We start from the raw sequence: 27081 nt of genomic DNA, 5'->3' as shown, positions 1-27081 counted from the left end.
ACGCGCGTGACGTCATGTCCGCTGGGCGGGGCCTCGCGGTCCCGCGCAAATTGAAAGGTCCCCGGCTGCGCTTGCTGCAGCGCGGCTTGCTGCGCCCCGGTGAGTGATCCCTCCTTACCCGGGCGGCGGGCGGTCTCAAGGGGAGCGGGCTGTGTGGAGGGAAGTGAGGTCCCCGCGGCTCCGATCCACGCGTCCTCCCTCCTCGGCGCGGGATCCGGGAAGAGAGTGCGAGCGTGGAGAGTGCCGTGGGCGCCACGTCTCCCGTTTTCCCGGAGGTGCGGGCTGACGCGTGTGTCCATACGTCCACCCGTCTCTAGCGACGAGTTTCCTTTGTGTGTTTCCTTTCACGTGCAGGGTTGAGGAACCGCAGCGCCTGGCATGGGCTTGCGGGCCATGCCTGTTCATTCCCGGGAGACAGGACTACGGTGAAGCCGCGGCTGCTGTTACCTGGGGTACCACCGGCGATCTCCTGGGGTTGGTGTGCCGTATGGCACTCAGCCACTCCTGTGCTAAAGAGGAACTATTTTACTCGAGATTTACTTAGCCTAGAAGAAACTTAACGAAGTTTCATGAAATGTAATTATGTCCTTTTTTTCCCTCAGCATGCACGAACACACATTTAGGAGACATTGCCTTTAAAGGTAGTGGACTCATTTGTGGATTACACAAGCCGTGGCTGGAGGCCCACCTGCATGCATCCAAATTGCCTGATGTTTAAACTTCAGAAGTCATGCCCTCTCTAGGGAATCATAGTTACTGGACGTGGCATTAAAGGTCTAAGAACCTCAAGTTTCAGGACAAGAGCCTTGCTGTTTTCCTATGGTGTCCACGGGGGCACTGCTGGCTTCTTATCCTGTAGTAAAAACATGACCTTGAGTCTGGCAAGCCAGGTGCCTGTCGGTATGATCCCGGTGCTGAGAGAAGGGAGGCCATGAATGAAGAATCCTGGAAAGCTCTGCTACAGGCCCAACTAGGTTGGCATATGCAGTTCAAACAAGGCTCTCATTTAAACTCCAACACAAACCAGGCGGTGGTGGTGCACACCTTTAATCCCAGCACTCAGGAGGCAGAGGCAGGTGGATCTCTGAGCTTGGTCTAAAGAGTGAGTTCCAGGACAGGCTCCAAAGCTACACAGAGAAACCCCGTCTTGAAAAACCAAAAATAAACAAACTCCAACACACATACATAATACCATAAAAAAAAAAAAAAAAAAAAAAAAAAAATTCTGGGGAGATGGCTCAGTGGGTAAGAGCACTTGGCTTTTGCAAACATGAGGACCTGAGTGAGAATCCCCAGCACCCCTGTTAAAACCTTGTGTGGCTGTGAATGCCAGTAGCACCCCAGCATTGGGAGGCAGAGATAGTGGATCCCAAGAACTCATTGGACTGGTTTCAGTAACATACCCTCCCTCAAGGGAATAGGCAGAGAGCAATAGAGGAGGACACCCAATGCCTTGCTCTGGCCTCTACATGCATGTACACACACATACTCATTGCACACACATACCCAACACAAATAAAAACATGATCTTTGATAGAAATACTTGTACTGGGTGAAGCTGTTTTTGCACAGCAAACGTGTTTTCACATTGCTTTAGTACAGCCTTCAGGGAGTCTGATGAAATTGTCCCTAGACTCTACCATGACTTGTTTATTTATTATGATTACTTATTGTTTGGAGTATTGCATTCTGATGGTGTTGGATTGATGCCATGTAAAAGTCCAGATCCATTTCCATGATTCTCATTACCTTTCACTTGGAATGTCTTTCTCCCAACTTTTGAGTTTCTCCACTGCAGCTTTGGATGTGGCCCTTTAATGCCTTTTTGTAGGGGTGAATATAATACCATAGTGTGCACAGTTTTGTAAGCTTCCAACACCATCTTTTTGAAAGAGACTTAAAGTTTTAATGCCTTCAGTGTGCTTAGGACTGTGTTAAGAGATGAGAGCCCATGTTAGGATTCTAAGTATAAAAGTGTTTTGGAAAGAATAACCACCAAGAAACTACCCAGTGGTGTTCAGGTTAGTGTTGGTGATGATGAAATTGTGAGCTACAGAAGTTGGCAGAGATAAGGCTAGTTTTCAGCTAACTGTTAGTTTCTGTGCTAGGTTCCAGGCTGGGTTTATTTTTCTGAAACTTCTTGGTAAATAAGCTTTGCTATAATGCTGCTGTCTCTCCCCCTTTTCCTGTGTTTCGTGTAGTTAACTCGGCACTATGGGGATTCAGGGACTGCTTCAGTTCATCAAGGAGGCTTCGGAGCCCATCAATGTGAAGAAGTACAAAGGACAGGCAGTAGCTGTGGATACCTACTGTTGGCTTCACAAAGGAGCTATTGCCTGTGCTGAAAAGCTAGCCAAAGGGGAACCAACAGATAGGTGAGTTCGGGTGTGTGGTAGTTTGTTTAAGAAGTAAAATGAGTTGGTGCTTTTGTTTTTTGAGACGGTCTTCAGGTATTTCAGACTGGCCTGGAACTTGTTACAGCCAAGGATGGCCTTGGACTTCTGCTCCTTCTTCCTGGAGGAGGAATCCTACTGTATGCTGTGATTACAGGCTTGTGCCACCCACGCCCAGTTTCAGGTCATGCTAGGAACAGCCCAGGGCTTCATGCATGCTAAGCAAGCACTCTATGAACTGTGCTATATTCCCAGCATCTCGGTGCTTGTTTAAAATTTTTGTTTTCCCGGTCATTGTCTTAATAAACACTAGCATTTGTTAAGGACAGGTATTTAGAATATTGCCAGACTTCCTTCTGTGGTATAGACCTGACTTTTGTTCTTGGTAAGAAGTCAGCCCGATATGGACAGGCAAAGATCAAATATTATCTCCTTTATTCTTTGCTTAAGAGAAGCCTTTGTTTCTACCCTAGATAAACTTTTTAACACTGTTTTCAGAATCCATGATGTTTTCTCACAACACACTACTAATCTCCGGTTAGCAAAATGAGGCAAAGGGACAATATGTTCTGGCCAAAAATGGTGGGGCCTGTTGTCATCCAGTAGCTCTGTGACCTCACTTTGGACAGGTTCACATGTATTCGTATATAAAACTGTACTGTCTATTACCCCCTGCCTTTTTTGCATACATATGAGTATGATTGCTTTTTAATTTCTGAAAATAAAGCTGTGCCATTTTAGCTTTTCAAAAAGAAAAGCCCTCATTTTTTTTGTTACTGCGTTCCATGTTCGATTTGTGTGTTGTTTTTATTTTTGAGACAGGGTCTTGTGTATCCCGGGTGGGCCTTAACCTTACCTTATAGCCCAGGATGACCCTGAGTTCCTTCACTCCCACTTCAGCTTCCCGAGTGCTGGGCTTGTGGAACTGTGCCACCACATCTGGTGTCTTGGTTACTTTTCTGTTGCTGTAAGAAAACACCATGACCATCATGGGGAGGAGCATGGCAACAGGGAGGCATGGTGCTGGAGCAGTAGCTGAGAGCTTAAATTCGGAACCACAAGCATGAGGCAAAGAGAGAGAGCTAACAGAATAGTGTGGTGTGGGCTTTTAAATCCCAAAGCCTGCTCCTGGTGACACACCTCTTCCAGCAACAAGGCCACACCTCTCAGTCCTTCTCAAATAATTCTACCAACTGGGGACCAAGTATTCAAATGTGGGGGCCATTCTCATTAAAACTACCACAACTGGCTTTCTTTGAATATTTAAATAGTTCCATAGCCAAGAAAACTTGGTGTCTAGTTTAGGATATCTCTGTGTGTGTGTGTGTGTGTGTGTGTGTGTGTGTGTGTGTTGGTGTTTTGTCTTCCTGTATGTCTGTGTATCACTTGTGTATCTGGTGCCTGAGGAGACCAGAAGAGGGCATTGGATCACTTGAAGCTATAGTTACAGGCAGTTGTGGATGCTGGGAATTGAACCCAGGTCCTGGAGGAGCAGTCAGTGAAAGAGCAACCAACATTTTTGATCACTGAGCCCTCTCTCCAGCCTTTGATTCAAATTTGTGGTTAACTGGAAGAATTTTTAAAATCCAGGCAATATCCTTTATTGTTAGAAAAGTGAGAGATGAAATCCACAGGGCCCAGTCTCTGACAGGCCCTCATTAAATATTGATGAAACTAAAATGCTTACTATCTGCTACGGATTTAAAATTTCCCCTGACAACTTAGAAGTCATATTTGGTATAATTAATTGCTTTACTTTTTCATCCTGCAAGGGGCAGCAGTATTAGCCAGAAATAAATGGTCACCAGTTTGGAATTTTTGATACGCTAATTATAAACACTTAGGGTTATTGTAGAGATTGACGTCAGCATGTGCTGACTTGGAGGTAAAATGAATGGGTGGTACCTGATGCCTTATGCTTTCTAGTTAGAGAGAGATGTAAATTTGCTTTAAAGCATTACTGGTCCTGGTGTGCTTTCATCTGCCCTTGGATGTCTAATCGAGCTGTAGCCGCTATTCTCCTGTGTGGTGCCCTCGCCACTGTCCACAGCAAAGAATGCAGCAAGTGGACACAGAACTAACTACGTTTGATTCGAAAGCTTAGCTTAAGTGCCGCTGGGTCCTCCCTCAGAAGCTCAGTGTCCAGCATCTCTACCCACTGAGCATTCTGGCTGTGAGTTGGTGGGGTTTATACGTTGCTGTGGAATGTTGTGAAATGAGACACCCCGAGCACCATGTTCAACATTAACCAGGGTATCACTGGTTCTGAGAGACATTATTGGCACTGTTGGGTAAAATTTCATGTAGGGTGCATTGTAGAAAATACTGTCTTGTCTCTTGGGTATGATAAGGTATTGTGGGAGAATCAAGTGTTGTATTCTTAAAACTTTTCAAGTCAATTTTTTTAATAGAAGAATAAAAAATATTTGGAACAACAATAAAGTATGAAAATTGAAAGATGTCAAAGCCTTTTCATCCACAATTGAGAGGGTCCTAAAGCAGTGGTTCTCAACCTTCCTAATGCTGCAGCCTTTCCATACAGTTCTTCATGTTGTGCTGACCCCTAACAATAAGATTATTTTCATTGCTACTTCTTTCTGAACTGTAATTTTGCTACTGTTATGAATCGTAATGTAAATATCTGATATATCAGATGATCCTAGGCGACCCCTATGAAAGGGTCATTCAATCCCCCAGTGGGGTTGTGACCCATAGGTTGAGAACCACTGGCCTAGAGAGTCAAATAGTTACTAACCACCACATACCTGACCATAAGTACTTACTGCGGAATTTGAACCATCTATCTGTTTCCTTTGGAGAGTTTAGCATCAAAAAACAAATCCTTCTTCACAGTCCTGCCATCTGGTCTTAAATAAAGCAATAAATAAATAAAATTAAGAGATTCAAAGCCTGTAAATGCATTCTCTTTTTCCTTCCCATAGGTATGTAGGATTTTGTATGAAGTTTGTTAATATGCTGCTGTCTCATGGGGTCAAGCCTATTCTTGTCTTTGATGGATGTACCTTACCTTCGAAAAAGGAAGTGGAAAGATCTCGAAGAGAGTAAGTTGACTCCATACTTAACATCTGGCTCAACTGCGCTGAGGCCAGATGCTTCTGGACATATGATACCACATTTCTAAAGTCTTGATTCCCTTAAATGTTCTGTTTGTATTAGATTGTTATCACATTTAAAAATAATTGCCTTTCAATATGAAACATTGCTGCAGGAAAGTCTTTTCTCAGGCATGTTGCACACATTATCAATCACTTCCTCAGCTACAGTAGTGACGCTGCCTGTAATCCCAGTACGTGAGAAGTAGAGGCAGAAGGGTCTGGAGTTTACTTAGTGAGTATGATGCTAGCCTGAGCTACATGAGACCCAGTCTCAAAAAAAGAAAAAAAGAAAACCTCATTTCCTTTTGTCTGGGCTGATATGCCAGCAGATCTGATGTGGAATTGTGCAGCTTAAAATGTATTCAACTCTTTCATCCTAGCAAAATTGCTGTAATTGCAGTTTTACTACCGTGTCTTGATTCTGCTTGTAGGTATTTGTATTTAGTCGTGTTCTTCCCTCTCAGGAGACGACAAAGCAACCTTCTTAAAGGGAAGCAGCTCCTTCGAGAGGGCAAGGTGTCAGAAGCCCGAGACTGCTTCACTCGCTCTGTCAACATCACACACGCCATGGCCCACAAAGTAATAAAAGTGAGTTAGCGAGAAACACCTAAGCCACTGAACAGACGCTCTGCCTTGGATGGTGTGTACAGAGATGCAAGGCGCGGGATCCTGGGGGCTTGTTCCTTACCCCGCTGTGGTGGAGCCTGTGTTTAACCACCAGCTCGCATTCTTCTGTGAATGATGGCCAGAGATGTGTCTCGCTGATCGAGGGGCTCTGCAGAACCCCTGTAATCTGCCCCTGCTGAGAAGCTTCTAAGCACCCCTCACCCAGATCTTAGGCTCGGCCCCCACTTTCCTCGTTCTAGGTCAGCTCTGTGCGTCAAGCTGTCCTGCTGTCTGTTCTGAGCTCCAATAAGCACCCCGAGGCTTCTCTCGAGGTTCTTTGTCTTTTGACCGTTGGTTATGGCTTGAGTTGGAGAGCCGGGGGATGGATATAGGAGAGAGTGAGGTCTACAGAAAACACGTGCTCTCTGTTGCCCCGAAGAGAGTTCTGTGTACTGCAGAGGAGAAATCTCAATTGGACACAAGTAGCGGTGCAGAGGGGAGCTTGGAAGGCAAGGGAGAAAGGAGGAAGGCAGAGGGATGTGTTTCCCCTGATGTTACCTACAACGAGGAGGGTCTGCAGTTTCCCAGAACTGTGTTAGACAGGCCTGCCTCCAGCCAAGGCAGCCTGTAGTCTTTACAGGAACAGTGCATGGACCGTCCAAACCAGTATCTGTGTACTTTCAGAATGTAACAACTCCTAAGGTAGAAGCTTTTTGTAATTTGATACAGTGAATACAGTAACTTATAGACTCACCACCACTACCAAATTTATAGCAGGATTTCTTCAAATTTATAAATTAATTTTTTTAGGGGTGTGTGTGTGTGTGTGTGTGTGTGTGTGTGTGTGTGTGTGTATACACGTGCACATGTGCAGGCATGCACATACCACAGATTGCATGGGGCGGTCAGAGGACAACACTGGCTGTGAGTTCTCCCTTTCTGACCTCATTCGAGGCAAGGCCTTTGTTATTTATCAGTGTGTATGCCACCTGCCAGCTTCCAAGAATTCTCTTTTCTCACCCCTCTTTGGCTGTGGTGGTGCTAGAATTACCTATAGGTTCTATCCTACTCATCTTTTGTGGGTTCTAGGATTAGAACTAAGGTCTTCAGAATTGAGTGGCCAGTGAGCTGCCACCCAAGCCTATAAACTGATTAAAACAAAACAGTGTAAAATATGTTAGAACTAAAAGTAGAGAGATTCTACTTCAAAGGGCACAGTTTTTGGAAAGTATTACTGGTGGGTGTGTATAGGCTGGGGACGCCGTGCCATTCTCATACCATGCTGCAAACTCACTGTGGTCTCTCACAGGCTGCTCGGGCCCTGGGAGTGGACTGCCTGGTGGCTCCCTATGAAGCTGATGCTCAGTTGGCCTACCTTAACAAAGCTGGACTTGTGCAAGCTGTCATCACGGAGGACTCTGACCTCCTGGCATTCGGCTGCAAGAAGGTATTGAACTGCAGCTGCTACCCACAATGCTGTCGGTGGGAAGAGCTATGTGTGTTGAGACTACCTAGTTATGTTACTTAATATCTGTGTGTTGCTTTATCATTTTGGATTGGGTTTGGTTTGCTTTTGGGGGTTCTGGTAATAAACCCAGGGCTTTTTACACGCTAGACAAGTATCTGCCATTAAGCTATGCCCCAGCCTGTGGGTTCCTTAGTGTTTAGCTTGTCTTTTGGTTGACTTTTTGTGTGGTTGTGTATGGGGTTGAACCTCTGACTGATAGACAAGCACTCTTTACTCTGTACTCTGTGACTGGGTCTCACTAAGCTGCCCAGCCTGGGTTTGGACTCAACTCTGTAACCTGGGCAGGCCTTGAACTCCAAGTTCTCCTTTCTTTAACCAGCCTGGCTAGTTTTACTTTTTTATATTAATAACATATGCCTTAAGGTTTTTTGTTTGTTTGTTTTTAAATTACATTTGGTAAATAAACTTATCCATGACAAGGATATTATTCAGTTATTTAGAAATTATGTATAGACCAATTTAATGGTAAACTTTATAATGATCCATTAAAGTGGGAATTAAGATATAAAACCATGGGGCTGGAGAGATGGCTTAGGGGTTAAGAGCACTGCCTGCTCTTCCAGAGATCCTAAGTTCAATTCCCAGCAACCACATGGTAGCTCACAACCATCTAAAAATGAAATCTGGTGCCCTCTTCTGACCTGCAAGCATACATGCAGGCATAACACTGTATACATAATAAATAATAAATAAATCTTTTTAAAAAGATATAAAACCATAGGTAGTTACCTTTTGATAACTGATATAATATGTATATGCATCTTCTTAGATTGCCAAGAGGATGCTCATCAGAATCTTAACACTGGGTCACTGATGAATGGGGCATGGACAATTTCAGGTTTTTAAAATTTCCTGAGATAAGCATATATTGCCCCAATAACAATAGTAAAAGATTGGCCACTTTAGTATGTAAAAGAAGGTAAGGAGAAAAACTTGTGTTTTGGAGCAAGAGTGATTCCTTAGAATTATTGTGATGACTTAACATTGGTAAAGTGGCCTTTCTAGGTATTGATCATTTCCCTCTGTGAAGGTGATTTTAAAAATGGACCAGTTTGGAAATGGACTGGAAGTGGATCAGGCACGGCTGGGCATGTGCAAGCAGCTTGGGGATGTGTTCACGGAGGAGAAGTTCCGGTATATGTGTATCCTGTCAGGCTGTGACTACCTCTCCTCCCTGCGTGGGATTGGCTTAGCAAAGGCCTGCAAAGTACTGAGGCTGGCCAATAACCCGGATATCGTTAAGGTAGGAGGGACCTTCACCTTATGAAGGAGCAGTCAAATGATAGAGGGAGTTCAAAATGGGTTTTAAATATTAATCTCTGGCCTGTGAGTGTTACTAAAGGGAAAAGGTGACTGGACATGAGAACTCTTGACTCCTGGATCCTAGTACTTAGGAGTAGTTCTCAGGCGTCTGGTCTAAGTATAAGGATCTTTATACTCTGAAAAGTTTTGTGTGCTAATAATTTTTGATTATGTGGAGTATAGCTCTCAATATACTGAATTAGAAATTTAAAAAAAAATTGAATATTAACTCATTTGAACTGAACAAAAAGCTCTTTCATGTTAACAGAAATCACAAAGCCAGCACTCTTACCCCATCCTGCATCATCGTAACCCACCCTCCCTTAAAATTGTTTTGGGACAAGGTTTTTTTTTTTTTTTTTTTAAATATCAGGCTGCTCTTGAACTTGCTGTGTAGCCTAGAATGGCCTTGAACTCTTTAATTCTCAGATTTATTGTTTTCTGGATATAGACCAATCGTGAATTTGTAGAGGTGTGAGAGGAATTGGAATAGCAGCTCCTTGATTAGGAAAAACACAACTATACCAATAAGGACACCCTGTAGTCCTGCTAATATGTTCCCAAATCCTGTCCCTTTCTTACGAGGAGTGTCAGGAGGTGGTGACTCCTAAGTTCACATAAGTGTTTGAAAAGGTGAGCCAATAGAATTCAACTTAAGAACCAGGCATTGGTGGCGCACGCCTTTAATCCCAGCACTCGGGAGGCAGAGCCAGACGGATCTCTGTGAGTTCCAGGCCAGCCTGGGCTACAAGTGAGTCCAAGGAAAGGCGCAAAGCTATGCAGAGAAACCCTGTCTCGAAAAACCAAAAAAAAAAAAAAAAAAAAAAGAATTCAACTTAAGAACCCAGACGTCTTGTTGTCCAACTCTACTAGGAGAATCAACAAGTAAATATCTAGACAAAAGATGTGTACATCCTGGAGGCACACTTCTTGTTTTGATAGTAAAACACATAAAAGGTGTCTCAGTGTGTCCATAAAAAGATACATTATTAATGCTAGTTTTATGTAGGATGTAAGGGTTTCCTTCTCCTCCCATCAGATTAGTATTGTAACTACTTTTTGTGTTAGGGGCATCCCAAAAGTTAGATGACAAAGTGGGGGGGGGGGTCTAAACCTATGTCTAATAGGAACCACCATAGGGGAACAGTGAAGTACCTATTTCTTGAGGTTCATTAGTATCCAGAGCTTGTCTGAGAATAATTAGCATTCCATTGAACTGCAAAGTACTGAGGCTGGCCAATAACCCGGATATCGTTAAGGTAGGAGGGACCTTGAGCAGTTAAATGATAGACGGAGTTCAAAATGGGTTTTAAATATTAATCTCTGGCCTGTGAGTCTTACTAAAGGGAAAAGGTGACTGGACATGAGAACTCTAGTCCAGTTAGCATAATTTCTGACCCATTTTCTTGGTCCCAGGCTTGAATATCCTTTCCTACGCTATCCCAGATTTCCAAATCTAAAGTTCTCTGACCTGGGAACCAAGGACTACATTGCTATGTAAATTGTAAGGAAGCAATCATTTGTGGAGTATTAATTTTAATTCCCTTTTTCTTTAAAGTATGCTGCATTATGTTTACAAAGAGCCTTCTTTCTTTAGACTCATTATGGCCCATGACTTCAAATTTTTTCAGTTCTTTCCTTTTATCTCTCTTTTGCCTGGTCTAGCTCTTACCCAGAGGGCTTTAGAAACCCTTAGGTGAAGTCCTATTCTTACTGACAAAGGGGACTTACCTCCAAAGGTCCCAGTTCTGGGCACCAGTTGCCGAAAGGACTTTAAAAAGTATTTCTGGAAATGTACACTTTCCGTAAGCTGGATATTTTGCATTTTGGATGAACAGTGCAAAACTGGTTATGAGACCAGAGTTTTGAGGGATGTTGGCGTGGCTGTGTTTTCTGTTAGAAGTTTTTTTGGTGTAGATAAAAGCAGTTGATTTTTTCCCCCTCGGTCTGCAGTGTCAGGTGTGGGATCGACACACTCCTCTTCAGCTTTACATGAAATACTTTTATATCCATTGTTAGGTTATCAAGAAAATTGGGCATTATCTCAAGATGAATATAACGGTACCGGAGGATTACATTGCAGGATTTATCCGAGCCAACAATACTTTCCTCTACCAGCTAGTGTTCGACCCCATCCAAAGGAAGCTGGTCCCTCTGAATGCCTATGGAGATGACGTCAACCCCGAAACCCTGAGTTATGCTGGGCGGTATCCTTTCTGAGCCATGCAGTTGAATTTTTCACTTACTCTGTTATCGTTGTTGGTAGTAGCACAATATTTTTAGTGAGACTTTAGTGAAAAAAGAAGGAAAACCTTGGAAGTTGGTCTCATATTTTATGGTGCAGATTGTCATATTTTACTCAACTCCAAAACACCGTGCTAGTGAAAAGTTAAGTTTCTGAATGTGAACCCGAGGCTCATCTGTGTAGCGAGTGACTGCTCCAATGGGATTGACCGCACTGGCGCCAGGTCACCTGCTCTTACTTAGCAAGCGCATCAAAAGTGTCACCTGAGAGCCGCCGGGGCCAGGCCTGCTTCCTCAGGAGGGTTGCTGGTCACTAGGACTCAGGCAGCTGCAGAATTCTCAATCACTTAGGTAGTGGCCAGGACTTTTCCCACATCTCTCTGGAAAGGGAGGAATTGACTTGGGCTTCCCTTCAAGAAGATGGGCAGCTCCTGCAGGGACACAGGCCAAGCTACCCTGCCTGTTATCAGTGATGCTGATGTGAACAGTAGGTGTGATCTATGTACATCATAAACCTTGAAGATTCTCTGTGGTAATGGACAGCATTTTCATCCCTCAGTGTAGTATGATTCGATTGCTTGTTTGTAAGGACATTCTCCTTAACCTTACCAACCCAGGTATGTTGAGGACTCCGTAGCTCTGCAAATAGCACTTGGAAACAGAGATATAGATACCTTCGAGCAGATTGACGACTACAGTCCAGACGCTATGGTAACATTTTATGAACTGCTATATAAAAGCACCTTTTAGTTTTGACTCGAGGACTTTGAGGCAAGGCTTTCTTTGCTCAGCAGCTGTGAAGTATTTTGGTACTCAGTGCTATGCAGAGTGTACATGGAAAACAACTCCACCTGGGGGGAGGGGGCGGACAGGCATCTGTAGTCCCAGGATTTGGGACACTGAGACAGGAGAATTGCCATTCATGCTATATAGTGAAATCTTGTCTTTTTGTTTTGTTTTAAGACAGATTCTCACTATGAAGTCTTGGCTGTCCTGAAACTCACTATGCAGACCAGGCTGGCCTCAAACTCACAGAGATCCGCCTGCCTCTGCCCCCTGGGTGCTGGAATTAAAGGTGTGTGCCACCACATGTAGCCAATTACTTTTAAAGAATGATTAACTTGATCCTAGAGAAATTATCTCTTTAAATGTAGATGTATTAGTTAGATTTTTAAAATTAAAAAGTGACTAGGTGATATTTTTAAGACAAGCATTTGTTATAACTATATGATGCATTCAGTGTCTTGTTTCTCATTTTACATCATTCAGACTCTGTGGCAAGTAAGTCTGATACAAGCTATTTCTTTCAAAACTAGATCGTTTGGGTTTGAATACAAGTTTCTATCCAGGCTTGGCCAAGGGACTCCTGGTGGTAGTCCCAGCACGTGGGAGGCTGAGGCATGGGGATCCGTTCAACCAGCCTAGACTACGGGAGAGCCTGTCTCAAATAACTAATTAGAAGTGAACAGATGTCTAAGTATGGTGGGTGACTGCTTTGAGCACATGCCTCTGCAGTCCGGTGCTGTTTGAAGGCTGCGGAAGATTGGGTTTTTATGTCTTAGAAATGAGCCGGTGGGTAGAAGACAGACCTAGGAAGATAATACGCATTTAATGGAGAAGGGAGGTTAGCAGAGGAAAGTAAAAAGTTATTAGAGCACAGACTTCATCAGGACCCTCCCTCCCTCTTCCTTTCTTCCTCACTCTCCTACCCCCCCCCCCACACACACACCCAGGCCTCAGCCTGGAGGCAAGCACTCCACCACTCAGCCCTTTTTAATTTGAAATTGCTCACTGACTCACCCAGACTGGGCCTGAACTCACGAGGTAGCCTGATCCTCCTGCCTCGGCCTCCTGAGTAGCCTACATCACCAGGCCAGGTTCAAAAGCTTTTCTTTTGAACGGTAATTGAACATTACAATAAGCAGGTACAGTAGGAAATGGCCATTTCTCCTGTGCAAGTAACCTTTCTCCTTGTTCTTTTCTAGCCTGTCCACCCAAGAAGTCACAGCTGGAATGATAAAGCATGTCAGAAGTCATCTGTGGCCAACAGCATTTGGCACAGGAATTATTGCCCTCGACTAGAGGTGAACGGTGTTTCCCATGCTCCTGGGTTGACGGAAAAGTCAAGTACCGTGGGCCTTAAACAAGTGATTAGTACTAAAGGGTTAAATCTTCCCAGGAAGTCTTCTGTGGTGAAGAGACCAAGAAATGGTATGTATTTCATTTTTTTTCTGGATGCTGCTGATGGTTGGTTATGGGTCTCCTCCTTCCTCTGGGGTCGTTGGCCACCAGCCCACGAGGGAAAAGGGAGCAGAAATGGTGAGGAGCAGGGCTCAGCCTGCAGTGAGTGGGGCAGAAAGACCCTCTGAAGTCAGCTCCAGGTAGACCACTCAGTTCATTCCAGGGCGTGAGGGGACAGGGACAGCAGCTGTGCCGTCACCTAAGGGTGCTCATAGCGTGCTTTATTTGCATTTGGCAGCACGGTCCCATCATACAGATGGGGGCACAGCACCTAATTATCATAGGGATGGTGGGGGAAAGCGTTTGCAGGGAACTGTGGCAAAGGTTGACTTCAGGTAAGTCAGGGGCTGGAGAGATGGCTCAGCGGTTAAGAGCGGTAGCTGTTCTTCCAGAGGATCCAGGTTCAATCCCCAGCATCCACATGGCAGCTCACAACTGTCTGTAACTCCAGTTCCATCCTTACATGCAGGATCCTGACATCCTCGCGTGCAAGCAAAACACCAATGCACATAAAAAATAAATAAGTCTTTAAAAAAAAAAAAAAGATAAGTCAGGCATCCAAGCTCAGGAACAGCTTCCAAAGAAGGTCAGGCAGAGAGTAGGAAGCCCCGCTGGGGGGAGTGGGGAGGGTCTTCCATTTTGTGCTGAGCTTAGAGAGCTGTCTGGACATGGTGCATTGCAACCCTAAGCAGCAGGACCTTCCCCAGTCAAGGGATCTTTTCCAAGCCCAGGACACTGCAGTTGCTTTGATTGCTCCTGTTAGTCCCACAGCTGTAGGTCTGGTGTTTAGAGACATTGTAGATGGCGGACAGTTAAGGCTCCAGGCTCCTCGGTGTGTGTATGGCAGTGTGGCTGTCCAGGACTGCTGGCCGATGAGTTTCCGTGTTTTCCACATAGCCACCTAGCAGCTGTTGGAAATCCCTTGCCGTGCAGTGCGTCCTGGCTGGTCAACCAGTCTGCGCTGCTGCCTGCCCTGCCCTGATCATCACACGCTCATTACCGTAGCTCAGCACATCCTGAAATCTGGTAGTATAAATCCCTGGTGGAATAAGTCTGTTCTGCTTTTCAAAAGTTATTTTTTGGCTGTTTGAGGTTCTTTCTGTTTCTGCAGAGTTTTTAGAATTCACTTGTCAGTTTCTCTTTTTTTAAAAAAGGCCGTGGAGCTGGGTGCACATGACTTTAATCTCAGCACCCGGGAGGCAGAGGCAGGCAGATTTCAAGGAGTTCAAGACCAGCCTTGTCTATAGAGTGATTTCCAGGACAGCCAGGGCTGCACAGAGAGACCCTGTAGACAACAGTCAGGTTGGCACTCGGGCCCTTCTCCAAGGCTGCTCTTACTGTTGCAGAGTCAGACTGATCACGCCGGTTGGCGTGCTCCTCATTGTTTCTGTCATTGGCTGAGCTCAGGTTGAATTTCTCCAGTCGCTGTTCAAGCCAAGTGCAACGACATCTTAAACTTCCATGCGGGTTGTTGAAACTGTGGCCCCTGTGTCTTACGTTTTAGGTTATATTGTGTTTGTCTATAAAATACTTGAGTGAATTAGAGAAAGCATGGGAATCTAGAGCCCCAGACCCAGTCTCTTAGGGTGTACAACTTGCTACAAATCCTTGTCCCCAAGAGGTAACAGATGGTGACTGTCCACTGGGATCCCGTGAGACAGTAGGAGTCCCCAGCTAGCGGCACTAACAACAAAACTATGTTTTTCTTTAAAAATGAAGATTTTTCCTCTAGAATTTGGCACCCCCAACCTATCCTACCACCATTTTAGTTTTATTTTATTTTTACATTCATTATTATTGTTGTTGTTATTATTATTGTTATTATTATTGGGGGGACACTCACATATATGCCACGGTGTGTAAGATCTCTGTGTGGAGATCAGAGGGCATCTTGCAGGAATCGGTTCTCCCTTTCCACTCTGTGGCCAGGGTTGGTAGCAGGCGCCTTTACCCTGTTTTCCTGACTCCAGGAAGTGTGCATTTAGGCTGCAGTGGGGTGGAGCTGAGCAGACTTGAGAACTAGCTGAAGGACCTAAAGTGCTGCAGGCCTGCCCGCCTTCTTTTCTTGGCTGTCACCTTCTGTAGTCTGCACTTGACCCAGCAACCCTCCTTGGCCTCTTGGCATGGTAATGAAGAGCCGAGCGCTAAAACACAGTCACATCTACCTCAGAAACCACAGTAGGGGTAAATAGTTGATGGTTGTATTGGAGCATTAAAAACTTTCAGTCATTAGTCACAGCTTTGTATATAAGCCTCCCTCCAATTTTTTTCTACTCTTAAAATAAAAATATAGCCATTCAGAATCTGTTTTGCCCTGAAATTGTGATTAGAGTAATTTCATATAAAGTCATACAGATAATTGACATTAAATGTTAACTAATTTGCAAAATTGTAAAACACAGCTAAGGTAATCATTTTTCAGCCATTCTTAATGTGTCCTTTTTCGACGCATAGCTTTCAAAAAACAAAATAGGACTGAGTATATGGCTCCATGAGAGCCCTTGCCCAACATGTGTGGGGGGAAAAAGGATGCTTTGCCTTTAGGACAGCAGGACTCAGGCTGTAAAGTCCAGGGCAATAGCCAGCAACGGAAGAAGCCCAGGTGTTCATGCGTGCTTCCGTTCTTGTGTAGAATCTCTGTCCGAAGATGACCTATTGAGTCAGTACTCATTTACAAAGAAGACCAGGAAAACCAGCGGTGGAGACAGCGCACCTTCTGACCCTTCTGAAGTGTCTGCACCCCACCTGCATGGCGGGGCTGCCCACAAGACAGACGCGCACACTCCACCTAGGACAAGGAACAAGTTCGCAGTGTTGTTACAGAGGAAGAACGAAGACAATGGCGCAGTTGTGGTGCCAGGGACCAGAAGCAGGTACCGTGTCCTCAGAGTGCCTCTTAAGCGGGGTAGCCTCATCTGCGGAAGCCTATTGCGTGCTTTCTGTCCTGGTGGCCTTAGTTACTTCCCTGTGGCTGTGACGGAAGTGCCTGACAAAGGAAAGGTCTGTTAGGTCACAGTCCGTCACATCTGTAGAAAGGGGTCGGGAGCAGGAGGCAGCTGGCCACGTGGCACCTAGGTCAGGAAGAGGGACACAGTGACTGCCCAGCTCTCCGTCTCCTTTGTGTGCATGTCAGGACTGTGGCCCGTGAAATGTTGCCACCCACAGTTAGTGTGAGTCTTCATCTCCCTCAGCCCAGTCCATAGGATTCTCACAGGCATGTCCAGAGGCTGCTTTCCTAGGTGACTCTAGTCCATATGATTCGCCACACCTCAGTTCAGACCAGAATGCATTGTTGTTCCCGTCCACACCGTTAGTTCAGGATCCGCCCATGGAGAATCCGAGTACAGGACTGTAGCCCCTTTGGGCACGCTGTGTGGTCAGAGTTGTGTTCTTGTAGCTTAACTTTCCACTTCCCATGGTTTCTCCTTTTATGGTATTTTGAGCTGATTGATCAATCTTAATTATCTTTATTAATATCAACACCTTTCCTATAAATATTTCAGTTTATCTTTCAGGATCTAGAAATAAACTAAACAACACCATAGACTAATTGGGAAGGACCAACTGTGAACTGAGACAGGATTTTGGTTTGTTTTTTTGTTTTGTTTTGTTTTCTGGTTGGTCTAGAACTGTGTAGACTAGGCTTATCTTAAACACAGAGATCCCCCGTCTCTGTCTCCCAAATGCAGAGATTTAGGAATCCTGGACTCTCTCTTCTACGTAAAGGTTTACCATATAAATAACTTTCTAAAGATGTGCATGTTATCATAATAAAATGTATACCTCAGCCAGGCAGGCGGCACAAGTCTTTATCCCAGCACTTGGGAGACAGAAACAAGTGGATCTCTGTCCGAAGAGACAGTTTGAGGCTAGCCTGGTCTACATATCAAGCCCCAGGAGAGCCAGTACTATGTAAAGAGACCCTGTTTCAAAAAACAACAAAAAATGTAAGATTTAAACTTCAATTAAAATTCAAGATCTTTGTGGGCTTTATGCAAGAAAGTAGATATTTGAATCTTGATAAAATACTAGAGATAATTCTGTCTTCCTGTTTCTTGTTAGGTTTTTTTGCAGTTCTCCAAATTTTGATGACTACGTACCAAAAAAAGCAAGCATTCAGCCTCTAAATGAAACTGCTGTTGAAGGCAAAGGTACTACCAGCCTCGGAGCATCAGACTGTCTAGGCACAGAGGGCCTTGGAGCACCAGACTGTCCAGGCACAGAGGGCCTCGGAGCATCAGACTGTCCAGGCACAGAGGGCCTCGGAGCACCAGACTGTCCAGGCACAGAGGGCCTCAGAGCATCAGACTGTCCAGGCACAGAGGGCCTTGGAGCATCAGACTGTCCAGGCACAGAGGACCTCGGAGCATCAGACTGTCCAGGCACAGAAGGCCTTGGAGCATCAGACTGTCCAGGCACAGAGGGCCTTGGAGCATCAGACTGTCCAGGCACAGAGGGCCTCGGAGCATCAGACTGTCCAGGCACAGAGGACCTCGGAGCACCAGACTGTCCACGCACAGAGGGCCTTGGAGCACCAGACTGTCCACGCACAGAGGGTCAGAAGCTGGTTGACATAAGTGTGACACAGGATCCAAGTGCTCAGGTCTCAGGCAATGAGGCTGTGTCTCCTGATGATGAGGCTCAGTCTTCCGAGACCAGCAAATTCGTGGGAACCATTTCCCCGACCACTCTGGGGACACTAAGAAGTTGTTTCAGTTGGTCAGGAACACTTGGAAATTTTTCAAGAACTCCAAGTCCCTCTCCATGCACTGTATTACAGCAGTTCCGAAGAAAGAGCGAGACCTGTCTGCCCGAGACCTGTGCAGTGACTGACACATGTCATTCAAAGAGTGAAATGTCAAGTGCTAAGTCTCAGCCCTTGCATGAGGTGGCCTGGTCCTCACGATCTCAGGAAAGCATAGACTCACTGTGCAGTTTAAATGCATCGAACTTTTCCCAGCCTTCCAGTAAAGATTCAGATTCAGAGGTGAGTCTGTTCCTGCAGTCTTTTTTGCAGGAAAAAAGTGGTGTGTTGGTTAGACAGTTGAGGAAATTTTGCCAACACTGTAGAAATGAACTGGCTTTCTCAGTTTTTATTCAAAATCCTCCTGTGCTTCTGGGTCTGGAGAGATGGCTCAGTGATTAAGAGCACTGTAACTGGAGTTTTTCTGTGTCCACCTGGCTCCTGTAGCCGCTCAGACCCAAGTAAACATACAGAGATTTATTTTATTTATAAACTGTATGGCTGTGGCAGGCTTCTTGCTATCTAGTTTTTTGTTTGTTTGTTTGTTTGTTTTTAAGATTTATTTATTTATTATGTATACAGTGTTCTGTCTGCATATACACCTACAGGTCAGAAGAGGGCACCAGATCTCTTTATGGATGGTTGTGAGCCACCATGTGGTTGCTGGAATTGAACTCATGACCTCTGGAAGAACAGCCAGTGCTCTTAACCTCTGAGCCATCTCTTCAGCCCCCCTATCTAGTTCTTATATCTCAAATTAACCCATTTCTATTAATCTATATGTTGCCGCATAGCTCATGGCTTACCGGTACTTTACATCTTGCTTCTCATGGCGGCGGCTGGCAACATCTCCTGACTCAGCCTTCCATTTCCCAGCATTCTCCTCTCTGCTTATCCTGCCTATACTGTACTTTCTGCCTGGCTACTGGCCAATCAGTGTTTTATTTATCAATCAATCAGAACAACACATTCACAGCATACAGAAAGAAAGCAGAATCCCCAGTAGAGCACTGGCTGCTCTTCCAGAGGACCTGGGTTCAATTCCCAGCACCCACATGGCAACTCACAACTGTCTGTAACTCCAGTTCCAGGGGATCTGACACTCTCACACAGGCATACATGCAGGCAAAACACCAATGCACATAAGACAAAAGTAAGTCATTTAAAAACAAAATCCTCCTGTTGGAAAACTTGAGTTTTATTCACATGAAGGGCCTCTCTGTCCTTCGTTCCTTCTACTCCTGGACACCTACACTGGCACTTCCTGGATGGCTGTGCACTCCACTGACTAGGACTAGAGTGCCACACCCTTGTCTTCTAAGCAGTGATAGCCAAGAGATGAACTGATATATTGTTAATATAAATTTTAATTCAGCGCCGGGCGGTGGTGGCGCACGCCTTTAATCCCAGCACTCGGGAGGCAGAGGCAGGCGGATGTCTGTGAGTTCGAGGCCAGCCTCGACTACCAAGTGAGTCCCAGGAAAGGCGCAAAGCTACACAGAGAAACCCTGTCTCGAAAAACCAAAAAAAAAAAAAAATTTTAATTCAGCTATCATTTCATAGCATATGAAGGAATGGCTATGTTAATGTTTTCATGTTCATTGTATCTTAGTACTTTGGAAATAGTTTCCTTTATTCTTTTTTGTTTCTGGTAAACTTCCTTTATAACAAAACAAAATAGCAATTTTTTTTTGTTTGAAATTTTAAAAGCATTTAATCCTTTTATATATATAAAACATTTTATTCTGACTTCAATTTCTTTTTATGTCTGGCACTGATTTAACTAACATCAAAGCCTTAACTGAATATTACTCATAAATCAGTGATGTATCGTAGCTGAAGTTTTCCTGGTCCCGCCCCGTGGTCCCACAGCCGCTCAGACCCAAGTGAATGCAGAGAGGCTTATATTAATTATGAACTGCTCAGCCATCTGCTCGGGCTTATTACTGACTAGTTCTTACACTTAAATTCAGTCCAGTTTTGTTAATCAATATGTTGTCACATGTTCTATGGCTTTACCTGTGTGCCATTACATGCTGCTCCCTGGTCGGTGGGCTGGCATCTCCAGACTTAGCCTTCCTATTCTCTGAATTCTCCTTGTCTGCTTATCCCAACTATACTTCCTGCCTGGCTACTGGTCAATCAGCGTTTTATTAAACCAGTGTACAAAAGCATTATCCACAGGAACTTATTTTGAAATAATGTAATGGCTTTATAGCTTTGTTTAAATGGGTTACTTCAAAGTCATTAGTACTGTCTTATCTTCACCAAATATAATTACCAAATTGTAAGAACAATTGAAATTGTGGTACTGTTTGGCAAAACTTTGCTTGATAATACTGAATATTGAATGGCATGTAATAAATGCATATAGCTTGAGAAAATACTCACTTTGCCAGCCTAGCCTTCCAGCTAGCCTGAAAATACTCAAAACTCTTGCATTCAGTCATAAGAAAATAGCCCTTAAAATGTGGGCATAAATCGTTTCCACTTGAAGAAAACTGAAGTCAGTGTATGTATTGAATTGGAAGTCTGTCCCATTTGACCCTGGTTAGTGCTTTAAGAGCTTATTGGGGCTGCAGCTGCTGACATTGAGGCTTCTGTCTTTCCTTTCCCTTTCTCTTCTTTTTCTTAAATTAGATGTATTTATCTAATGAACGTGTGTGTGTGTGTGTGTGTGTGTGTGTGTGTGTGTGTGGTGGTGGTGGTGGTGGTGGTGGCGGCACATGCCCTGGTGCACAAGAAGGGATCAGATAGCCCATAGGAGTCATTCTGTCCTTCTACCGTGCCCTAGGGATTGAACTTGGGTTGCCAGGCCCTGCCCACACAAGGAACTGCTTCATCGGCTCCCTGTCTCTTGGCTTTGTCTTCAGCTGCTCCATGGTTAATACTGTCCCGTGGTCTGGAAGTCTGTTTCATTGAACATGAACCTCTGCTACATGGAATGTTGCCTCTTAGGGCCATTTGAGTTACCAGGACAGTTGGCCAGCTCTCACACATTTTCCGTAGAGGCATTGCTGTGTGGAGGACATTGCAAGCCTGCTGGGCTCCTGCAGGAGAGGGAGCTTTTTTTTCTTCCCCCAGCACATCTTTCTGTTTCACTTGCTCTGTAAGCTTTCAGCTGAATAATGAGATCCTCATCTGCTCCCACTCTGTGGGCTGCTCATGCTGAGAGCCACTCTGTCTTCTGGGATAAACATCTTCTACCCTAAGGTGGTGTTGAAATAGGCCTAGCCAGGTGTGAGGCTGCATGCCTGCACTCCGAGCACTAGGAAAGCCTGCCTGGGCTGCAGAGCAAGATCCTGTCTCACAAAACTTAAAAAAAAAAAAAAGGAAAGAAACTCCAAAAAAACTAAGTGATGACTCATTCATTGAAAGTCCTCTTGCCCCCACCTACTGTAAACCCCTCTTAAGAGGGATGATTAATGCTCAAAAAAATTGAATTCATAGTTAGGCATAATATTTCTTTGATTTATAAATGTTCCCAAACAATGCTGTTGAGTCTTGTTTGTTTTTACTGTCTTTTAGGCTTTGTTTTGAAAATCTGTTTTGTGTACATCTGAGGTGCTTCAGTGTTGGAGCTCTTGGGTGAAAGTTCATTGTTAAAGTAGATCCAGCCATTCCCCTAGCCAGGGTCTAATCTTAAGAGTCTTACCTGGTCTTACCTGGGCATGGGGCAGCTCTGTAACCTCAAATTTTGGGTGTTGCAAATTTGGCCACAACCTGGGCTACATGTCAGACTCCTGTCTGAAAAGTAAGCTTTTTAAGATGGATGTGATAGTGCACATCTGTAATCTCAGAAATTAGGAAGCAGGGTGAGGAAGTTGATGTAAGTTTGAGGCAGCTTGGTCTGTGTAATAAGTTCCTGACCATTAGGGCTATAGAGCAAGAGACCGTGTCGAAAGAAAAGAAATTAGCCTTACCACTTACACCACTGCTGTGAGCTACGGCAGAGAAATGTGAAGGCCTGTCTGTAAGGCATAAGGCAATTTTGTGTCACTGTTGAGTGCATGATGACGGTTTAGAATTCCGAGAGGATACAGGAAACCTTAGAGGAACGCCAGGTGCTGCCTTCATTTACCAGCCTTCCTATTGATGCATGGGAATAAGCATGGAGAGAAGTCTGGCTACGTGGAGAGTCTTGTGCCGTGGAACTGAGGCAGAGGAGGTCCCTCCACGTCACTGCTGACGTTAAGTGAGCGTCTGTCAAGGCCCTCAAAGGAGGGCCCGCCTTGAAGGAAGATGCTGCCCATCTTACAGCACAGCTAAGAGCGAGTAGGACTGTGCTGGTTCAGCTTTCTGTGGTCAGCGACTTGGAACTGTTGCCACGTAAGAGTGAATCCCCTTAGAGCAGGAGACGGCAGCGGTTTCTGAGTTAGCGTACTTGGAGTTTCATACACACACAAAGGAATGTGACCAAGACACCCCTCCCTATCTCTCTCCCTATATCCCGCCCCAGCACCTACTACTCCTAACTTCCTGTCCCCCCCTTTTTTTTTTTGTAGCCCATGATGTACAATTAGTGCTGTCCATATGTGCATAGGTGTGCAGCTTGGGAAACCCTCTAGTAATCATAACCTCAAAGAAGAATGATTCTCCCTCCCCCCAGCAGCTGTCACCAGCCAATAGGTCCTCAGTAGAGGGAGGGGTGGGTCCTGGAAATGCGTTGACCAGCTGTGTGGGAATTTCAGCTGCCTTGGTTTTACACAGCTCTGAGCACATGTGTGTGTTAGTCGTGACAGGCTCCTGAAGTGACTGATAAGAAGCTTTCAAAATCCTAAGTGTGTATTTTATGGAATATGTCTCCAGCTAAAACCTTTTGATACTTTGTTTAATTCATTTTATTTCCCATGTTTTTATGTCTTTCATAATATTATGTTATTTACCCAAGTTTCTCATTCCATGCATTTTGTTGAATATTGGTTGAGTTGTCATAAAAAACTCAAGGAAGGGGCTGGAGAGATGGATCAGAGGTTAAGAGCAGTGACTGCTCTTCCTGAGGTCCTGAGTTCAATCCCCAGCAACCACATGGTGGCTCACAACCATCTGTAATGAGATCTGGTGCCCTCTTCTGGCCTATAGACATACATGCAGGCAGAACATTGTATACATGATAAATAAATAAATCTTAAAAAAAAAAAATCAAGGAAGCTGGGTATGGTGGCCAGCCTGGTCTACAAAGTGAGTTCCCGGACAGCCAGGGCTGTTACACAGAGAAACCCTTTCTTGTAAAGCAAACAAACAAAACACTCAAGTAAATTTTTGTTTTCCATCTGGGAAATCTAGGAATCGGATTGTAACGACAAGTCACTTGATAATCAAGGAAGTCAGAACTCCAAGCAACAATTACCTCCCTTTTCAAAGAAAGACACACTTGTAAGGAATAAGGTAAAACATTTAGAATTATTTTTAACTTCAGAAGCGGTGTGTACTTATTACCAGAAAATGAGAAATATACACAAAAAATTTAAATTAAAATATCTGTATTCTGATTTAAAAAAAAATACCCACTTTCAAACTTCTTTGGACACCATATGTGCTTACCTTTGGATGTTTAATGTGTTAGTTGGAACTTCTTTTCTCTGTTTCTGACAGATCTTTTTCCATGTACGTAAATAATAAGTATTTCTATATATGTTACATAATCCAATTTATGATTGTTTACCCTAAAATTTTTAATTAATCTGTGAGAATGAAGTCCATGGTAATTGACTATTCCTAGGGTGAGGATGATTTGCTGTGTATTGCCAAAATATCTGTTAATCCCACTGATCAAGAATAAGACCACTACCACAATTTAAAGCCAGATTTAAAGCAAGCTTTAATTAAATACTGACTAGGTGGATGGGTTTCCAGAAGATGGCCCAGAATCAAGTTTTGCAAGGGCTTAAGAAGAAAAACCCATACATAGTTCATTGCCTTTCCCAGGGGCAAGTGTACATCCTGCTACGTAACTTCTACCCACATGTGACCAAGCACATCTGTTGCAGATGGATCAACCAAACTTGTTTAGGGTGTTGAAAACATGTGACTTGTTATCTCCCATAAACAATAGCCTCCAGCATTCCAGGAACTATCTGTCCTTGGGCAAGGGGCTTGCGGATCAGAGGCATTTTTGTTTCATGGATCTCTAAGGCATAGTAATTAGAACTTAAAATGTAACTGGCTCTCACACCATGGACCCAGGCAGAGCTCTGGGTTTTGTTTGTGTAATTTTTTTTTAAGATTTATTTATTTATTTATTATGTAGACAGGAGAGGGTGCCAGATCTCATTACAGATGGTTGTGAGCCACCATGTGGGTGCTGGGATTTGAACTCAGGACCTCTGGAAGAGCAGTCAGTGCTCTTAACCTCTGAGCCATCTCTCCAGCCTTGTTTGTGTAAGTTTTCAACTTTTATGTGCACTGCCAGATCAATCAGTTTTAAAGACTTGTTCACCCACCTCCCTCTCTATCTATCCTAAGAAACAGTTACTGTGCACACAGAAAAATCAGCCTTAAAAGGCGGAGTGTGGTGGCACATGCCCTTAGTTACCAGCACATGGGAGGCAGAGGCAGGAGGAGCTCTGAATTCCAGGACAGCCAGGAAGACAGAGAGAGACCTTGTCACAAACAAACAATAAAATCAGCCCTTGGGTAGAAACAAAATAACAAGAGATTTAAGTCGATTATGCTACCTTCACATAGTGGTAGGGCAGACAGACTTAACCACAATACACTTCAGTTTCTTATTGAAATGCAAGAATCTCCAAGAGATATCATTAAGTGGGATCAAGGAAGACAAAGTAATAACTGGAAGTTTCTGTGTATGTGGCTTACTTAGTGGATACACCGAACTCAGCAGCCCTTCTTGAATAAGGTGAAGAGGAAGGGAATGAGACTCGCCTTTTTAAATTAAATTTTATTCCAGGAGTGTGTTGCCTGTTCCATGACTGATTGTTTCTGTAGCAGACATCTTTAGATTTTTGCATTGCATATGGGTTCTTTTCCTATTCTGGTATATAAAAGACACTTAGGTTCTTTGACAGAAAAAGGTTAAAACTGGCATTTGGGGAGACCCACACTCCCATCTCGAACAAGCAAAATAACAGTAACAAAAAATTCTGATTTATCTTCAGATCCCTGGGCTGTGTAGGTCTAGTTCTATGGACTCTCTTTCTACAACCAAGATCAAGCCCCTGGTGCCTGCCAGAGTCAGCGGCCTGAGCAGAAAGCCAGGAAGCATCCTGAAAAGAAAACACCATGATGCTGAGAACAAGCCAGGGCTGCAGATAAAGATCAGCGAACTCTGGAAAAACTTCGGTTTTAAAAAGTGAGTTTCCTGGTTCCTCTCTGAAGCAGGACAGAGCACTGTCTTGTGTAGCCCGGTCCCCAGCTCTCCAGGCTTTCCTAGGAGTCAGTTTCTGTTGCCTTCAGCTCTCAGTCCAGCTTAGAGCTTCTTTTCCAGACCGGAAGTTCCTTTCCTTCTCATTGCTCAGGACTGGAATGAGAACAGTGTTAGGCGGGAGCCTAGAAGGGGGGTCTGTGTCGGTTAAGCGCTCACACATGTAACCACACGAACCAGTGTTGGGGCCCCAGTAATGTTTTAGGAACGTGACTGGTTCTAGAGGACGGCCTTGGGAACTGCTAAGGAAGCTTCCTATGAGACTCCCACGGTGTGACTTCAGCAGCAGCTGTCAGGTCCCCACTCCCCCCAGCCCTCCCTTAGGACACTTGGTTTACGGAGAAGCACAAGAAGCCCAACTATAAACTGGTGCTTCTCCGGCCGACACTGAAGTCTAACCCAAGGAGGCACTGCCCCTAAAGTGTGTCTACAGAGAGGGTCCACTGGTTACAGACACTGAGGATCGAAGAAGGGCGGAGAAGGCTTCCTCAAGAGCACTTGCTGCTCCTTCCAAAGACCTGAGTTAGCTCCCAGCTCGCCAGTACTCACACCAGGCAACTCACAACTGCCTATAACTATAGCTTTAGGGGGGAACTGTATCCTCTCTATCTGTCTTCTATGGGCTGCTGCTCTCACATGCATAAATGCACACATATAATTAAAAGTAAAATAAATCTTTTCTTTGAAGAAAATTTTCAACATTAAATAAATTTAAGATTCATTGAGATAACTCATTAAAGATGCTTTCCTCCGAACTGGGCGGAGGTGGTGCACGCCTTTAATACCAGCACTCGGGAGGCAGAGCCAGACTGATCTCTCTGAGTTCAAGGCTAGCCTGGGCTACAGAGTGAGATCCAGGAAAGGCACCAAAACTAATAGACTAGCACCTACATTGGAAGGTGATTTTTGAAAGCAAGAAGAGGCTCAAAGAAGAAAAATTCAAAACGTATTAGACGTATTCACAATAAAGCCTTGAATGTGCTCCATAAGGAACTGACATAGATTTACTCAGTAAAGATTATGTGCCCCAATTTTTTCCATTTAGGTTGTTGCTTCTTTAATAATCAGTTCCTGGAAATCAAATTTGTTTTTATTATATTGTTGCAGGGATTCTGAAAAGCTTCCTTCTTGTAAGAAGCCCCTGTCTCCAGTCAAAGATAACATCCAACTCACTCCAGAGACAGAAGATGAACTCTTTAACAAGCCTGAGTGTGCACACGTTCAGAGAGCAATATTCCACTGAGTGAGGAATTCCACTGCCTACAGGAAAACCTTACTGATTCGAGAGATTTAGTACTATCAATGCCATTTTTAAAATGGAATGCATTTTGTATATTAACTTTGTGACTTTCTTTTGCTCAGCTTTTTATATTTTCATAGAAAGCTAAATAGAAGAATAAGTTGTCTTTGACATTTCTGGGATTTCAGTGCTCATGGGGGAAATCCGACACTGATAACAGTCTAAAGGACTCTAATGTCAGTAGAGAGTGGAAAATGGAAATAAATAAATGGAAAGCCACAGA

At 44.2% G+C, this 27081-nt stretch overlaps 1 protein-coding gene across 4 annotated transcripts; it reads left to right on the top strand.

Moving 5' to 3' along the window:
* On the top strand, nucleotides 1-27081 carry Exo1 (exonuclease 1). 4 transcript variants are annotated; one of them, XM_037211200.1, is made up of 16 exons: nucleotides 1-99; nucleotides 355-576; nucleotides 2202-2375; nucleotides 5336-5455; nucleotides 5974-6097; nucleotides 7425-7562; nucleotides 8674-8886; nucleotides 10965-11152; nucleotides 11807-11900; nucleotides 13175-13400; nucleotides 16063-16303; nucleotides 17493-17608; nucleotides 17813-18417; nucleotides 23461-23562; nucleotides 25293-25486; nucleotides 26666-27081. In XM_037211200.1, exons 3-16 carry the CDS (start codon nucleotides 2215-2217, stop codon nucleotides 26799-26801), a joined length of 2658 nt encoding a protein of 885 aa, XP_037067095.1. In that variant the 5' UTR covers nucleotides 1-99; nucleotides 355-576; nucleotides 2202-2214; the 3' UTR covers nucleotides 26802-27081. The 4 variants fall into 4 exon arrangements, with proteins under 4 accessions (XP_037067095.1, XP_037067093.1, XP_028721438.1 ...); XM_037211198.1 differs by having other exon boundaries at nucleotides 355-474; nucleotides 17493-18417; XM_028865605.2 differs by having other exon boundaries at nucleotides 17493-18417.

The sequence above is a fragment of the Peromyscus leucopus genome, chromosome 15 (genome assembly GCF_004664715.2).
Source record: "Peromyscus leucopus breed LL Stock chromosome 15, UCI_PerLeu_2.1, whole genome shotgun sequence".
NCBI classification, from domain to species: Eukaryota; Metazoa; Chordata; class Mammalia; order Rodentia; family Cricetidae; genus Peromyscus; species Peromyscus leucopus.
Note: the sequence above shows the minus strand (reverse complement) of the source record. Positions and strands in the feature narration are given on the sequence as shown.

What these genes read in the sequence shown, in the direction of transcription:
- Exo1 (XM_037211198.1), top strand. Translation starts at nt 2,215, where the DNA reads ATGGGGATTCAGGGACTGCTTCAGTTCATCAAGGAGGCTTCGGAGCCC. An exon ending in GTGGAAAGATCTCGAAGAGA is followed by an intron (nt 5,456 to 5,973) that starts GTAAGTTGACTC and finishes CTTCCCTCTCAG; the next exon opens with GAGACGACAAAGCAACCTTC. An exon ending in GTGCCAGGGACCAGAAGCAG is followed by an intron (nt 16,304 to 17,492) that starts GTACCGTGTCCT and finishes GTTTCTTGTTAG; the next exon opens with GTTTTTTTGCAGTTCTCCAA.